The 15,731-nt window shown below is 39.7% G+C and overlaps 1 protein-coding gene across 2 annotated transcripts in view; it reads left to right on the forward strand.

Moving 5' to 3' along the window:
• BEND4 (BEN domain containing 4) overlaps positions 1 to 11,575 on the forward strand; it is a 35,253-nt gene extending 23,678 nt beyond the window's left edge. The window contains exons 4-5 of one of the 2 annotated variants that reach the window (XM_048848475.2): positions 3,599 to 3,839; positions 7,568 to 11,575. In XM_048848475.2, coding sequence (XP_048704432.1) covers positions 3,599 to 3,839; positions 7,568 to 7,785 — 459 coding nt within the window. In that variant the 3' untranslated portion in view covers positions 7,786 to 11,575. The remainder of the gene's footprint in view (positions 1 to 3,598; positions 3,840 to 7,567) is intronic. The other variant, XM_048848476.2, reaches the window with a different exon arrangement.
• Positions 11,576 to 15,731: the final 4,156 nt, after the last annotated feature.

Here is a 15,731-nt window from a genome sequence, read left to right on the forward strand (position 1 = left end):
ACTAAAACCTCCACTTATCCAAAGAATAAGTATGGCTTGTGTATCAGCTCTAGAGCAATTTTCCCTAATATTTCCCCCAAAATGCTGCAACCCAGACCTAGAAAGAACACGTCTGGGGAAGATGGCTTTTGGTGTGTAAGCCTTTTTAGAATGTCCAGATCTGAAGTTGGCAGCTCTCTCTTCCTGTAAATATTTTCAAATACCTCCACCGACTATCCACCACCCATGCAACTTACAGGGAAGATACTTAGTTATTCTAAGCTTCTGCCATTCAGACTTTGATTTCTCCCATATACATGGAAGATACAGTGCAAGGAGTGGATGCTCAGCTGGTCCAAACTGACTTAAGTGGAGCTATAGCAGATTTCACTATCTGAGGATCTGCCCCCAAGACTGTGTGTCACTTTGCTTCTCACCTTATTTTATTCCAAGTGGTTTGATTTTATTGAAAGCTGTATTTATCAGAGATCATTCACAGTAAGAATTGCAAGCTCTCATTTTCCTTTCTCTCTCCTTTTTTTGCTTAACCAGAGTTTTGAAGCCATTGTAAAAACTGGTTGTTCTGTAACTATCCATTGGAGATAATGTGTTATGATGGGAGAGGATTTTTGATTGAATTAAAAAAATATGAAGAGTTTAAACTTATGAATAAAAGATTACTCATGTATAGGTATAAGCATGAATTCATTTGTACTCTGAATCTTTCCTCCAGGATATGCTTGTTATATTTCTTTAGGATGTTGTTTTTTAGTTATTTTGTTTTAACTACGGTCAGATGCACCAAAATGCATCTTACATTTATCAAGAGTCTTTTGCCCCAAAGGGTTTTAAATACACAGGAATTAACGTAGCTATGTCTGGATTAAAATATAGCAACTGTTTAAGAGAGCACCTCAATACTACAGTCCCTTTAGACAGGCAATGAAGAAAAATATCCTAACAGACTGTATTTTCAGGGGGGAGGGGATATAGTTAGGGATAGCTGGAATTAAGTCAAGTACAGTGTCATGAACTCTTAGAGGACCACATGCAATCAGGGCCTTTTTACATTGCATTGAAAAGGCTGCACTTCTATCGGCACAATGCTTTCCACTCCACACTAACTTTTTAGGGCAACTTGCTGCCTAATGAGGCCCCAATTCAGCAAAGTGCTTAATCCACAATGAACATAGTGGGACCAAATCCAATTACTAACCAGGCCAGATCTTGCTTAGCTTGAGAGAGATGACAAGACCACAGTCCTAACGGGCACTGCTCTGGTTCAAAGGTCATACTTTGAGTTTGTATATTTTGGTAGTACAAACACCGAATGTTTATTTTCTTTCTAGTTTATCAGAATTTTTTATATACACCTAATAGTTTAACAAGGAAATTCCAATAGCCTAGAAATGGAGGATAACTAGCTTTATACATGAAAGATTACAAGCAAGTTACTGATAAAAACAGTGGGTCAGATACTCCTGTGGCCATTCAGTGGTGGATCTGGCCCAGGGAGGCTCATCTCAGAGTAAGGGTGATCCTCTAGTTACACAGAGCTAGCACAGTGACTCTTAGACCATTCCCACTCCCTACTGCCAGCAGGGCAGAGGAGAGGGAGTGAGGCTTGGGAACAGAGGTTGTGGCCAGGATGCCCTTGCACCACAGAGCTCCTTGACTAGGATATCAGCCCCTCAGAGCAATTTGCAGATGGCATAAGTTAATGCAGGCTGCTGCAACATGGTGCAGAGGGCCCGGACTAGAGGTAGCAGCCCCTGGCTGAGTGCATGCCCTCTTTTTCTCTACAATTGTAGTAGGTCTTCAGCAACTCAGCCCTCTAGCTGAGTCACACACAGTCTGTCTGTGAAAACAAACACAAACCCCATAGTGCCGAAGTCTTGTACTCAGTCCCAGCAGCCACCCAAGAGTTCTGTCCTGCTCTCCTGCCAGCAATTGCTCTTGTCAGAGGTCCTGTAGCTTCTTCAGCCAGCCAGGAATACCATTCACACTCCTCCAGCTCTAGGCACCAACTAACCTTAATCTGCCCCAGCAGCTCTTTTTATACTAGCCTGCTGGACCCTGATTGGCTTCTTCCCTGCAGCCTCTCTGATTGGCTGCTTCCCCCACAGCCACTCTAGGCAGACTGGAGGACTTCTTTACAGTTCCTTTCTGGAATGGGGTGTGGTAGGGCCCTGAGGCCTCCAGCAGGGGGCCTCTGGGCCTAATCCACCCCATCACATGTAGCAATAGGATTAATAAAATGCCAAGGTTAGTTTTCAACTACCTTTGCACACTCACCCCGAGCTATGATTTGTGTGGATCAGCCATACACCAGGACCCCTCTGAGCTTTTGCTGGGTTTTCACAGATTTACCAAACTTATAAAAAATGAAAAGTAATGGGTGTCTGAGGCACATACCCCCCAAACCATCTCCCAGTAGGCTTTATAAACATGTGGGTGATGCTGGGGAGAGGGGAGGGAATTTTATACTATTTTTTCTTAAATTCACATTGTGCACTAGCTGTTTGTAAACAAATAGTGTTGCATTAGGAGAGAGGGGCCTGCCTGCAAGTGACACCTGCAGTAGAGTACCCCAGATTCCACTAATTCAAAAGACAGTATTTCACTGAACTCATTTTCTTAATGAACTCTCATTGAAAGTGTTTACTCTAACAATGCTTTTATGAAGCAGGCCTAATTTGGTGAAACTGTGCTAGATTTATAAGTTGCAATAAATGTATGTAGCGGTAAAAGTGAATGAGTCTCTAGGAAATTGTTTTTTAAATAGCTTAATTACTTTTGAACAAGCACATTAAAACTGAGATCTTGGGTTAATTAATTTGTCCTATGCTGTAGAATTTTACAGGCAACAAGAACTGAAGTAAATTTGTTTAGGTGCAATTGACCAAAGTTGGCTTATAAATGTTGTATGGGTTACAGAAATTCCCATAATTAGTCCCTCTGCATCTATTTAGAATTGGAATTTTAAAGCGCAAATAAATTATGAAGACTAAAAGTCAGATTTGTTTCCAGTTGACATAGTAGCATTTGTGTAAAGCTATCATTTGAGTTAATGTGGCATTCATTAATAGTAATGAAGCTTTTAGTTTTTTACAGTTCAGGTTTATTTATTTTCCTTATATTTTTCACAGTAACACAACTGATGTCAGGTTTTAGGTGTGTTCAACAAAAAGTAATACATTTATTATAAAAATAGACTGTAAAAAGTCACTTCTGAAGTAGTGAACTGTCGGCTGCCATAAAGAGACCTGTTTGATCACACTCTTCAAAGACATTTTTGCACATTTTAATAGATTAAGAAGGAAAGGTTATATTTAAATGTATCCCCAATCATTGGAGCTTCACACTTTTTAGCTTACCTGTTAAAGTTCAAGATATAAATAGCACTCTCTCAAAAAGCATCCTTCATACCTCACTGGGTCTTGTTATAGAAAATGCAAATGTAATTTTAGAAGTCCCCATTCTCAGTATGAGCAATTATTCATTCTGTAGGTATCTCATTGTCAGCATCTCAGCTAGTTAAAAGCATTTTTTTTTGCAACTGACAGTCTTTACTTATTTGCCTTGTAAAATAAATAATAGAAATATTTAACTTTTCCAGGGAAGCAAGCAGTTGCTGAACAACTATCCTGTCTACATCACTAGTAAACAGTGGGATGAGGCTGTAAATTCTTCAAAGAAAGATGGAAGGCGGCTACTTCGATATCTCATCAGATTTGTTTTCACAACTGATGAGCTTAAGTACTCATGCGGCCTTGGAAAAAGGAAAAGGTCAGTGCAGTCAGGAGAGACAGGTCCTGAAAGACGTCCTCTGGATCCAGTAAAAGTAACATGTCTCAGAGGTACTGCATCTTTTCGCTCAGTGTCCACCATATGTGATCTCATTTCACCACATTGGCTCTGGCTAAATATAAGCTTTCAGCTTACTGCAGCAGAAATAGAGAGGGTTTTCGAGACAGATGACAAAAGTGGTTAGAGACATGGAAAAACTTCTATGAGAGGAGAAATTGAAGAGACTGGGGTTGTTTAATTTAGAGAGGGGTCAAATAAGAGGCTACATGATAAGGTGTAGAGAAGGTAAATCAAATACTCCTATTTATCCTCTTATAATACAAGAACAGGGGGACATTCACAAGACATAATTAACCATGGAACTCAATGCCTCAATATACCATTTAAGCCAAAAGCTTAGTAGCATTCAAAACAGGACTGGACATTTTATATGGATAAAGAGAACATCCACATGTAAATTAGAATGTTTATACAGTATATGTGTATACATTTTATAAGGGATCATTCTTCAGGATGTAAGCCAACATTAACTCAGAGGGGTTAGGAGGAAATTCCTCTTGTGGCAGGTTATTTCATAATTGTTCACTGTGGGATTTGTTGCTAACAAGTTGGACCACTGCTCTGATCTGCTATGGCAATTCCTATTTTGTTTTTCTGATATTTTATTAAGGCTTGTTGTCAGCGTTTATAATGATTCACATAAAACTTTTTAACTAGCTTGGTTTAAAAAAAGCCCTTGGCATTAGTCTTAGTGTGTCCACTTCACAAATATAATATCTATTTCATTCTTTTAAATTAGCCTAACTTTCATAGCACTACATGTGCAAAAAGTCATTCCGAAGCGATTGACAACATAAAACCTATGAAGTTATTAGTAAGCAATGAAAAGGAAAATACAGGGAAAACACCAGCAGCAGAAATGGTTACATTTGAGACTGAACTTCTATCCATTTAGATTAGAAGTAACTAACAAGGCCTGGCAGAGCAGACTTTTAATTGTAATATACTTACATAATCACATAATACATTTAAAGTATTATTTTTACATAAACTCAGACTGAGGCATGGTATTTTCTGCTACACAAAAGATTCACCAGATGTTAAAGCAACATAAAATGAATTATCAGAGCTTAAAAGAAGTGGGGACAATGCATTTCAGTGTATGCAGCGTGCTGCAGAGAGGTTTGGAGCTGGACTCAAGGTGTCAAGTTCTCTGGAAGTTAAGGACTTAAAAGTTGAACAGAAGTGCATCAGGCTTTACTAAGATTTATTAAATTGAATTGTAATTTATACAGGAGCAGAAATAGAATACAAACCCTACCACCACTCTATGCTTCCTCAGTTGCCAAGCCAGATTTTGAGCAGGGACAGGACCAGGAGACAATGGGGCATCCGTGGTGCCACCTTCAGTTATACCTATTGGCTTTAAAAGGCATCTCACATACACCTAATGGCCACCCCTTCTGTCACTGCACACTCTCCAATCCCAAGGCAGCCAATGCGCAAGACTTTGCCCTCTGGAACTTCATCATTTTTGAACCACTAGACATGTGCTATAGATGTGTGTACCCTGTAGTCCTCTGTGGAAAAAGTGGCATTTCCATAAATAATTTAGAATCTTGCACAGGAGGTCAAAATGTCTGGGCTCCATTTTGCCTGTTAAACTGCTTGGTAGAGATTTATAAATTAGTATACCCATGGGTTGGCCAGGCAGTGTATGGGCAGTGCAACATTCTGCAGTGCCAGGGATCCAATTGAGCCTCTCTAGCCCCTACCCATTTAAAAGGAAGGTAGTATTGGTGATCCTTGGCATTGCATAATGTTGGACTGTCCTCAGGGGTCATGGCAGGAAGTGAGAACTACTTATCTGTCTGCAGCCAGAGGGACTGATTTCAGAGAGCCATTTCTAACCTGCCTTACTGACAGCACAAGGGGAGGACCTGTGAGAGCTCAGAAGAGTGCTTGAGGAATTGAAGGGTTTCTTTTTGGTGGGGGGTAAAGAAATTATTATTCCTAAACAAAAGTGTTAGTATTCTATAACTATTACTTGTTTGTCATTCTTCCTCCACCCACCCAAGAGAAAGATATGTTTTCAGTCAGTCTGAGCCCATAATTCTGTAGCACAGGGGAGTGTAGCCTTCTGAAGTTACATGGCACATCCCTTGATAATCTCTTCTGTAGAAGTCCAGTGTAGATGCTGCTTCTTGAAAGAGATTAATAAGGGTTTGGGGGGAAGAAAATGGATAGATCTGCTTGTAGCCCTACTGAAATAGATTAGATGAACATTTTGGAGAGCAAGAGTGGAAAACAATAATATTTTTCCTTAAAAAGGTTGTCCCTTTCGTAAGTGGTAACTACTGAAAGCTTACATTAACATCTATAAAAGTTTTAAAGATTTATTTCTTCTATTGAAAGATCTCTGGAACCATCTTTAAGTTTTAAAAAAGCCCAGCAGGCCTAAACTGTAGCACTGTTTCTACACAAGTAACCATTATCTTGAGCAACATCCCAGTTTATGAAACCTCATGCAATCATAACTAGACTGCAGGGACAGTATTGCTTGCACAGATTTACAGGAAGAGGAATTTAAAACAGAAATAGATTCCACTTTTGAAGGGGCATTGCTGGAGTAGCGATGCAAAAATCATATGTCCCCATTTTACAAAAGATCAGCTTGCAACTATTGATAACAGCATTCCCTGGTCTCAGGATGTTGTGACAGTAATGAAATTAACTTATACCGCCTGTTGTATCAATAGCTTGTCAGTATTAGAAAGTAAAATGAGAAATATCCTGCTGCTTGGGGGAAAAAATAATTGTGGAGAATAAATAAAAGTCTACTGCTGACTAAGATGTAGTGCATCCATTAAATAAAGTGCTTCCACTTTTAAAATTATATTTTGTCATTTTAAAGTCTATGTACTCTGGTTTTGAGATCTGACTAGCATTAAGAGTTAAAAACCTGTCAAAACCACTTCTGTAATTCTAACAATCAAATACTTCACACATACAAAAAAGTGAAAGAAGAATAGTAGTTTTGACAATAAGAATGTGACACAAACATAGCCATTTGACATAAGCATTACCTATTTAAATAGCCAGCTTAAACATGGCACAACTTGGTTTCTCATTCATGGATAAACCCAGTGCTAGGCTGTGAAAGGGCAAGTTAGTCCCTGCTGTCTCATTTAGCTATTTCAATGGCCAGTATAGTCTCTAGAACACCAACATCATATCCAGAAACACACAACATAAGTTTAGAACTTAAAATTAAGACAGCCCAAAAAGGAAAAAAGATACCAATCTGAAATAATGTTTGAAACATTAAGTTATAAATTGCTGAAATCTGTATATATTAAACTAGGTAGCAGAGGAAGACCATAAAGACTCATGAATGTAAGCACAATAAAATTGAAGTGTATAAGGATTACAGGTTTCAGATAAAATGCATTTCCTATTTCATACCAACCTTTACATGCATTGCACGTTCAATATCGTAAAAATCTATGAAATGTATTGTTTTATTTCAGCAAGCAGAAATTGCTCTGTAACTACACCTACACACATACACACACAATTGCATATGGTGAAATAAGTGTGCCTAGAAATAAAATAGGTTCAACTGGCATTATCATGGCATTTCCTATAAGGTTTTATTCCTGTTTAAGTCATCATAATAATGCTCTATTTATTACTTGCTATAAGCGCTTGCTAGTTGGGCAATAACAATGTATGCTACAAAGATAATCTGTTTCTTATCACTGTCTGTTTTCCACAGAGTTCATTAGGATGCATTGTACTTCCAACCCTGATTGGTGGATGCCATCTGAAGAACAGATAAACAAGGTTTTCAGCGATGCAGTAGGACATGCTCGTCAAGGACGTGCAGTGGGGACTTTCCTTCATAATGGTAACTCATATTATGAAGGGATAGACCATCAAGGTTCACAAGAAGAAATCTTCAATAGGGGTATCCAAGATGGCTCTGGAGATTGATGTCAATGAAGGAAATCCATACTACAATAGGAACCACTTAATTAGAAGATACTTTACTAGAAATACTTTCCTTGAAGTCATTTAAGAATCCAAAGCATGTTTGAACTCATACTGTAAACATTCCAGGTTTTCCAGCCTGTCCTAGTGCTCCACTTAACAGAGAATGATTCATTTCAAGGCCTGCCTATGGGATTCCTTGGTGTGTATAAATTGCAAGCCTTTCATAGAATCTTCAAAGGAAAACTGCAATTCCATTCATCTAGTTCTAAAGAAAAGTTAATTTTTAAAAAAAGGTATCAAATGACTAAAGAAACAAAAAGTCACTGTCTTGTCTGCTGGCTGATACTGGGTCCAGTTCTGAATTCCTGGGCAGAACTGAACTCTGGCAAAATTCCTGACTACTATTAGTTTTGCCTGAGTAAGGGATTTAGAATCAAACCCAGAGGCTTGTGACAAAGGAAGAAGTCTTCTATTTTTTACTAGAAAGTAGTATAGAAAAATTATAAAAGTTACCTTAAAATGTGGAATATTCCATTTCATGTCATGTACTCAAGTCCTGAACAGTACTTCCTTTGTCCAGCAATACCAGGAAATTAAACTTCCGTGTTAAAATGGCAGTGCTCATTGGCAACAAAATCCTTAAGTTAGGAGGTATCAAAACAGTAACAGGTTTTTCTAAACCATTAAAAATTTCTGTGTGTAAGTGATAGATACTATGTTTATCTAAAGTATTGAGCTAATCACTGCAGTTTTCCTAAAAATGAGTTTGCTATACCATGAATTTCCATTTCAGGAGAGTTTATTTTGCTGCAGTATTTTATGGCTTTAAAGGTTTACATTTGCATTTGTTTGTGCTATTGTTTGTGTTTTATGCTCATTGCCTGATCTGTTTCAAGGAATGAGCTGGTCCTAATACTCAGATACTCAATGGTGCATGGAGGGAGGGATTCTATAATAAAAGTCCAATTTATCCTTTTGGCTATTGGGCACTTAAGCATGGGCTCCAGAACTGATTGAGAGTTGTAAACAGATATTTGTGCTAGAAATGAAGCTGATTCACAATGGAATACAATATTGGAAGCAGATGCCAAGGTAAAAAACTCAATTTACTGGAGATTTTCAGTAGTAGGATTAGGGTACATTGTCACTGTAGGAAAGTTTTGAAAAACTGATGCACTCTAGAAACATTTAACACCAAAGAAACAACACCCTCCCCTCTCATTTTCAGCATATTTAAGTCCTCCTGCTTTAGGTGAGTCAGGCCTTCCCCATCACTCCTAGATTCTTGAATCAGCTTTTTCCTGAGACAGCACTTCCTGTTTGACAGACATATTGAACTCTTTCTACGTGAATGAATCTTCTCCATCTCTGATTGCCTTTATCTCTACCTCATCTTTGCCTGTTTTCCTAAATATTTTCCACCCCATCCCTCACCAGAGGGTGTGGGCCTATAGAGGATCTACCAACTAATTTCTTCACTTCTCCCCACCATACGGGTGACTACTGGATGGGGAAAGCTAGACGCAACACTCTCCATAACAGCCACCAGGGGTCTCTCTGATCCAAGGTGCTCCTATATAACTCCTGCTGGACCAAGGGTGAAGTAGTGAGGCACCTGCTCAAATACTAATTCCCCATGCAATAATTTCCTCCTCTTATCTGTCTCCTCTTTGTCTGCCATTGTGAATGGTTTCTGCTGTATGTAGTGCCCCTCCTGTCAGTCAGTCAGAATAAGCACATCATCAGCACAGTGCATCTATAGAGCAAGATCATGCTGTCCTTGAAGCTACTAACAGGCTGTACCTGGATGGTGTTTCAGGAAACAGTCTTCTGTACATACCTTTGTAGATACAGTCTAATACAATATAGGCTTTAGGCCCATCAACATCCAATACCTCTTAATTTTATTTTTTCTAATGTTTTTAAAGGGTTTTTTAAATCTTCATTTGACTTAGAATAACAAATTTAATTTCTAAAAACTTAGTAGTAATTTAATTGCATTTGGTGTAACCATGCCATCGGTTTTTAAACAGAATCCCTTACTCTAGTCATGAGAAGGTTCTGCTGATAGATCAATGGCACAAGATGGTCTCCTTTGGAAGAAGCTCAGCATGTGTGTCCTTCCGCAGTACAAATATTCTGTTGCAGCTTTTCACTATTGAACTTATACTTTAAAAAAAAATTAGTAGAAAATAGTACGTTGGTCAGACAGTGCAAGTCTCGCAGGTACGTCTTTAATGTGGTGTCACTTACCAGAACTGTAAAACATGTCAGCATTATACTGTAAATGAATATTTACAGCCTGAGTCAGCATTGTACTGTAAATTTGTTGACATTATGTATCATGATGTATTTTTGTAAACATTATGATGACTTCTTTCCAATGTTGAATTGTATGAAATTAAAAATGAAAACATTTCACTTTGAATAACAGAGAAAAATATCACTGCATTAGCAGGCCGCTCTCAAATAATAATGTAGGGATTTTGGTAAAGCAACCAGTAAGCCTAGCTTTATTTTTAGTGTAAAGGATAGTCAGTCTTCTGTCCTAAAATGCTGGTATAACTTCACAATACTGCCCTCTCCTGTTGTGCAAAAAACCAAACTGTGGCCTGATCTATTTATGTATGTAAAGACTATTTATCTATGTAAATGAGATTTCAGGATCAGACCTATATATGCCAAAATTCTACCCTCAGCTGCATGTGTGCACCTACCACTGAAGCAAACGGGAGTCACAGATGTGCAGAGGACAGAATTTAGATGTTTGTTTTATTTTTTAAAGTTTCAGATTACAAAATCAGTCCAGGGTTTATGATGAACTATGGTCCCCTTGGCCAAACTCACTTCATTTATAACCTTTCACAGCTACTTATTCTAACCAGTCCAAGGCATGTATTCTCATTGCATTGTAAATCCATGTGTATTACTGAGAACACATCTGCAAGAAACTAGGAATAAATTCTGGGGAACACTAGGGATCAGAAGTAACAGCATATAAGCCATTGCACAACTATATATTCATGTTAAAGCACTGTGTTTTGAAAAGTATTGTATTAATTTACAGTGCTATACGTACATGGAAAAATTAGAAAAGAAGGAAGTTATGTCGCCTCACTCAGAAAATAGTCCTAAAATGGTTCTGGAAGATAGATCCTTTGTCTTATATATTCTTTAATCTTGCTGTCCTTTATGTATCTACCCTCTCTGAAACTTTGTGTAGCAGTACTGCATACCCATTAGTGCCAATCTGCCTTTGCTCTATTTTCTATGACAAATAATTGTGGAGAAACTGTGATTAAAAAACCCATTAATCCTAATATTTTTATTGTTAAGGTGTAGTTCATTCTATGAATACTTTCTATTGATGATTGTACTGTGTAAAGTAAATACAAGTTAGGGATAGCCTAATACCAGATACTGTACAACAAAGTGCATAGTGTAATATAGACTAGTAAGTTTTTGTGACAATTTCTATAGGATGTGTGAATTGTTTTCTATGTGGCAACACACATTTCTTTTAAAAACTTTAAAATGTGAGACAATTTTTTAAAGTCAATATTTTTAATTATAAAAAACATTTGTTACTAGAGTTTGCTATTTCAGGTGTTATCCCTAATTTGAATATTGGTTTTATTATTATGTACTTCTAGTTTCATTTGTTCTGTTGCATAACAATGCACAATAAAAATTTGTCAGTTAATGGTTTGCTGGGTTTTCTGAACAGGTCATGGAGTCAAAACAACTGTATTCACTATTTGGTCTAAATATTAATATATTAATAGATGAAGGGCTGTGTTGCTGTCTTTTTGATTAAGTGTTTTTATAGTTTGAAGCATAGTGGGGGAGCACAAATAAATACAATTAAATAAGAAAACAGTACAAAGGCAAGTACAATATAAAGCCAAAATTCACCATGACATAAAACATTTTACATTTATTCACCGCTGTATGTTGGAAGAAAACGTAGAGAGAGAACCTGACTGCAAACTGGTTTTTCGATTAAGGCTGTGATTTTCAAAAGAAGGAGCCCAAATTGCATTTCTGTTCAGTGGAAGTTGGGTGTGTCACTCCTTATGTGCCTTTGAAAATCACAGCCTAAGTTCTTTCTGTAAGGGAGTTACAGCCTTGATGACAACAAATGGTCACATCTCCAAACACTTCTATTGAACTGGGGAAGGGGAAGAGACCTGCGCCATTATAGACAAGGCTGGGCACACGGCTTATGAGTAAGATTGCCAAACAACTTCCCATTGTAGTGCCACATTTTTAGTTTCTTATGACTTTGCCAAGCTTTAACAGCATGGGCTGAAATTTTCCATGCCAAGTGCCTACTTCAGGCTGAATTTGTTTGGAAATGTTCAGCTAACACAGTTCAGCCATTTCAGAGAATGACATTAGGGGAAATACATTATTTTGCCCATGTTAAAAAAAATCTGGCAACCTTTTCTTTGAACAGCTCTAGCACCCCCATGCTTTGGAGCAAGCACTTGAAATCTGGCAGGGGATTTGTATCGGAGATGTATTTTTTGCTGTTCCCATGAAAGTCTGACCAAATTTGGCAGTTATAAGGCTTTTGGCCAAGTTATAAGCCAGTTCAGACGTGCTCAATAGAGACATCTTCAATTTTTAGCCGCTAAATCTCCAGATTTTGCCCTCCCCTGCCATGCTCAAGCCTCTCTGATTTCCTAATGTTGACCAGACTGCATATGCATGCACCATCCCTTCAGAGCTCCTAAGGGTGACTGGACTGTGCATGTGCCATCCACACAAAGTGATTGGGCATACGCCATCCGCTCATAGGTTCTACCTGCACTATTACCACAGAGCAACTGAGCATGCTCCCTCCACACCAGAGCTAGAGGGGCTCAAAGATTTTCTCAGGAATGATGGCTCAGGCTGGGGTGAGGCTGGCCCCTGCAACAGGGAGCCTGTCCTTCCTGTGTTTTCAGTGACGCCCTGCTGGCATCCAGGCAGTGTGTGGAGGAGGAAGCCCTGTGAGTTGAATACAGGGAAGACAGTAGCTGAACGAGGAGAGAGAAAAGAGTAGATTGGGACAAGTAGTCTGGTAAGAGTGGGACTGTGGGCGGGGGAGAGAAAATGGGACTGGAAGCTATTTGGCCAGGGCGGAAACAGATTGGATGAGGAGCTTTGTGCCACAGACTAGAACTGGTGGACAAGGAGACCACACTACACTAATGCACACTGGGGAATTTTTGGCGTGCGCTAGCAGAGTCGACATGAGCCAGTTAGCGTGCAACACGTTGGTGTGCTTTAGAAATCATACCCCTCTAGTGCCCATTGCCATGCTGTGTAGACAAGCCTGGGGCTAGGAATCCGTGAGGGAGAGGTGGAAGACAACTGAGAAGGAGCTGGGGGGCAGGGGAATAAGTAGGACTGGCTGGGCAGAGAGTCTGGAACAGGGAGCCAGAGATGGGATTGGGGTAGGACAGAGAGCCCAGAGAGGGAGCCAAGGACAGGGAGCCAGTAAGGGGGACAATGAGAGAGAGAGAGAGAGAGATCAGATGAGGAACTGTGAGGAGGTCACTTGGATTGGCTGGGCAGTTGGGCAAGGAGATGGACTTTGTGTGGGGAGGAAGAGAAACTGGCATGGGATGGGAGACTGGGACTCAGATAAAGAGCTAAGAGGGGGAGAGTAGGACTGGCTAAACAAAGAGATTGGGACTTGGAAGAGAACAGCAGCAGCCTGGGACCAGACAGGCAAGGAGCCTGGGATTGGTCCAGGAGCCAGGACTGAGGAAGAGACAGAACGAGGGCAGTGATAGGTTGGAGGTGATGGGGGAGAAGGAAGAACAGGCTTAGGGAAAACCAGCAGAAAAGTCTGCTCCCATAAGATCACATTCCCCTCCAAAGCCTGGAACAGAATCCAAGATTCCGGAGTCTCACCATTCCCCCTCTGCTTTCAGCAAATATCTGTACAACCCACTGCTAAAGTGTGTCTCATCTGCCTCTAGTGCTGGTCCACAGAGGATGGCAACCTACTACTGCTGTGAGTTACTCTGTTGGCTCAAGTGAAAGAGTCTGTGCAGCGCAGCTAAAGGTTCCAGCCCTGCTGATGACCCATGTGGGTGTCAATATGATGCTACATAAGGGAATTTCTGCCTTAACTTTGCTTTTTCTACACATCAAAAAACTGTTAACATTATCAACATTGTAAAGTCAAGGACTCACAAGTTAGGTAACCTTAAGCCTGACATTTCCTAATTGTGAGTGCTGGACTTTGACTTTGCACCCTTAATAATTTTCTTTTAACATAGTTTTTTTTTTTGCATGTGTGTATGTGTGATTACTTTATATAGCTGTGAAACCATTTGCTGCAGTAACATGAGGCCATTACAGCATCCACAGAATTGAAGGGGGAAAGCAGAAACATACATTTCTGCTTTATGCTGATGAGACTCTGCTGCTGGTATCCAAGCCAAGACCTTAGTCCCTAGATCATAGAACCATAGAGTTAGAAGGGACTGCAAAGATCATCTAGTCTAAGCCCCAGCCAAGAGGCAGAATTTGTTGAGTCTAAACCATCAAAGACAGACGGCTATCCAACCTCCTTTTTTAAACCTCCAGCAAAGGAGCTTCTATGACCTCCCTAGGCAGTCTGTAATAGTCTTCCAACAGATATCAGGGAAGTTAAAATCCCCCATTAATAATGCATCCGATGAAGTGAGCTGTAGCTCACGAAAGCTTATGTTCAAATAAATTGGTTAGTCTCTAAGGTGCCACAAGCACTCCTGTTCTTTTAGCTCAGTTGTGTTAGCTAATATTGTTACCTGTTTGTAGCATGCCTCATCCACTTCCTCTTCTTGATTGGGTGGGCTATAATAGACCTCCACCCTAACATCACTACTATTCTGTTCCCTTATTATCCTCAACCAGAGACTAACAGGAGGTCTGCTGCTCACAGCCTCTTGGAACTTCGGAGAAGGTGTATACATTCTTGCCATGCAGAGCATCCTACTTTGTCCCCATACTCATCCTTCTGGAACAAGGTATATCCCTCGGCGCTGGTACTCCAGTCATGGGAGTTGTCCCGCCAAGTCTCTGTAATGCCAATTAAGTCATAATTTTCTTCATGTACCATGACTTCCAGTTCATCCTTCTTGTTCCCCGTACTCCCTGCATTGGTATACAGGCATTGTTTTACTTGTCTTCATATAAATGTTTGAGCTGTTATCTAGAAAGAACAAAATATGGACTGAATCACAAATACTTATATTTTCGGCAGATGGATATTATTTGTACTATGCTAGCGCCTAAGGCTTTATTGTAGCAGGCACTGTACAAACACCCATTGGAAAGACAGTCCATGCCCCAAAGAGCAGACAATTTAGCTTGTAATGGAACAGAGGAGGTAGGAAAAAAAACACAAATGGGGAATGAGTTAACTGTTAAATGAGGCAATCTAAGCCCATTGGTCAGACTCTCCCACTTGCCTAACCTTTGTTAGCCAGAAGTGTAAACTGCTTCCTTTTGCCTCTTGGGACTTTAAATGGGCAGACAGGTCTAAAAATGCATTCACACGATAGTGGTTTTGAAATGACTGATATGGTCAAAAGATACTGTGTGAAGCAGGAGATTGAGTATCTGAGAACTGAACAAACATGCTGATTTATCACTGGCCCTTGGTAAAACATGTAAGTGTAATTTTTATCCCACTTCCTTTATGTACATACCCCCTTTCCTCTCTCTAGCCATAGTCCTTATTTTTGAAGTTAGAGGTTGGATAAAATTTCCATGAGTGCCTACATGAAAATGTGATTTTAAATGTGTTTAAAATTTTCGAGTGGAGGGGAAGCGAAGAGAGTTCATGTCTACAGAGAAACTGCACATGCCATTAGATAAGCATGTGACGGAGAGACTGTGATGGAGAGACTGCCAAGACTCATCAAGCCCTCGGATCACTACCCCTTCCTGCTTCTCCACGT

The sequence above is a fragment of the Caretta caretta genome, chromosome 4 (genome assembly GCF_965140235.1).
Source record: "Caretta caretta isolate rCarCar2 chromosome 4, rCarCar1.hap1, whole genome shotgun sequence".
NCBI lineage: Eukaryota > Metazoa > Chordata > Testudines > Cheloniidae > Caretta > Caretta caretta.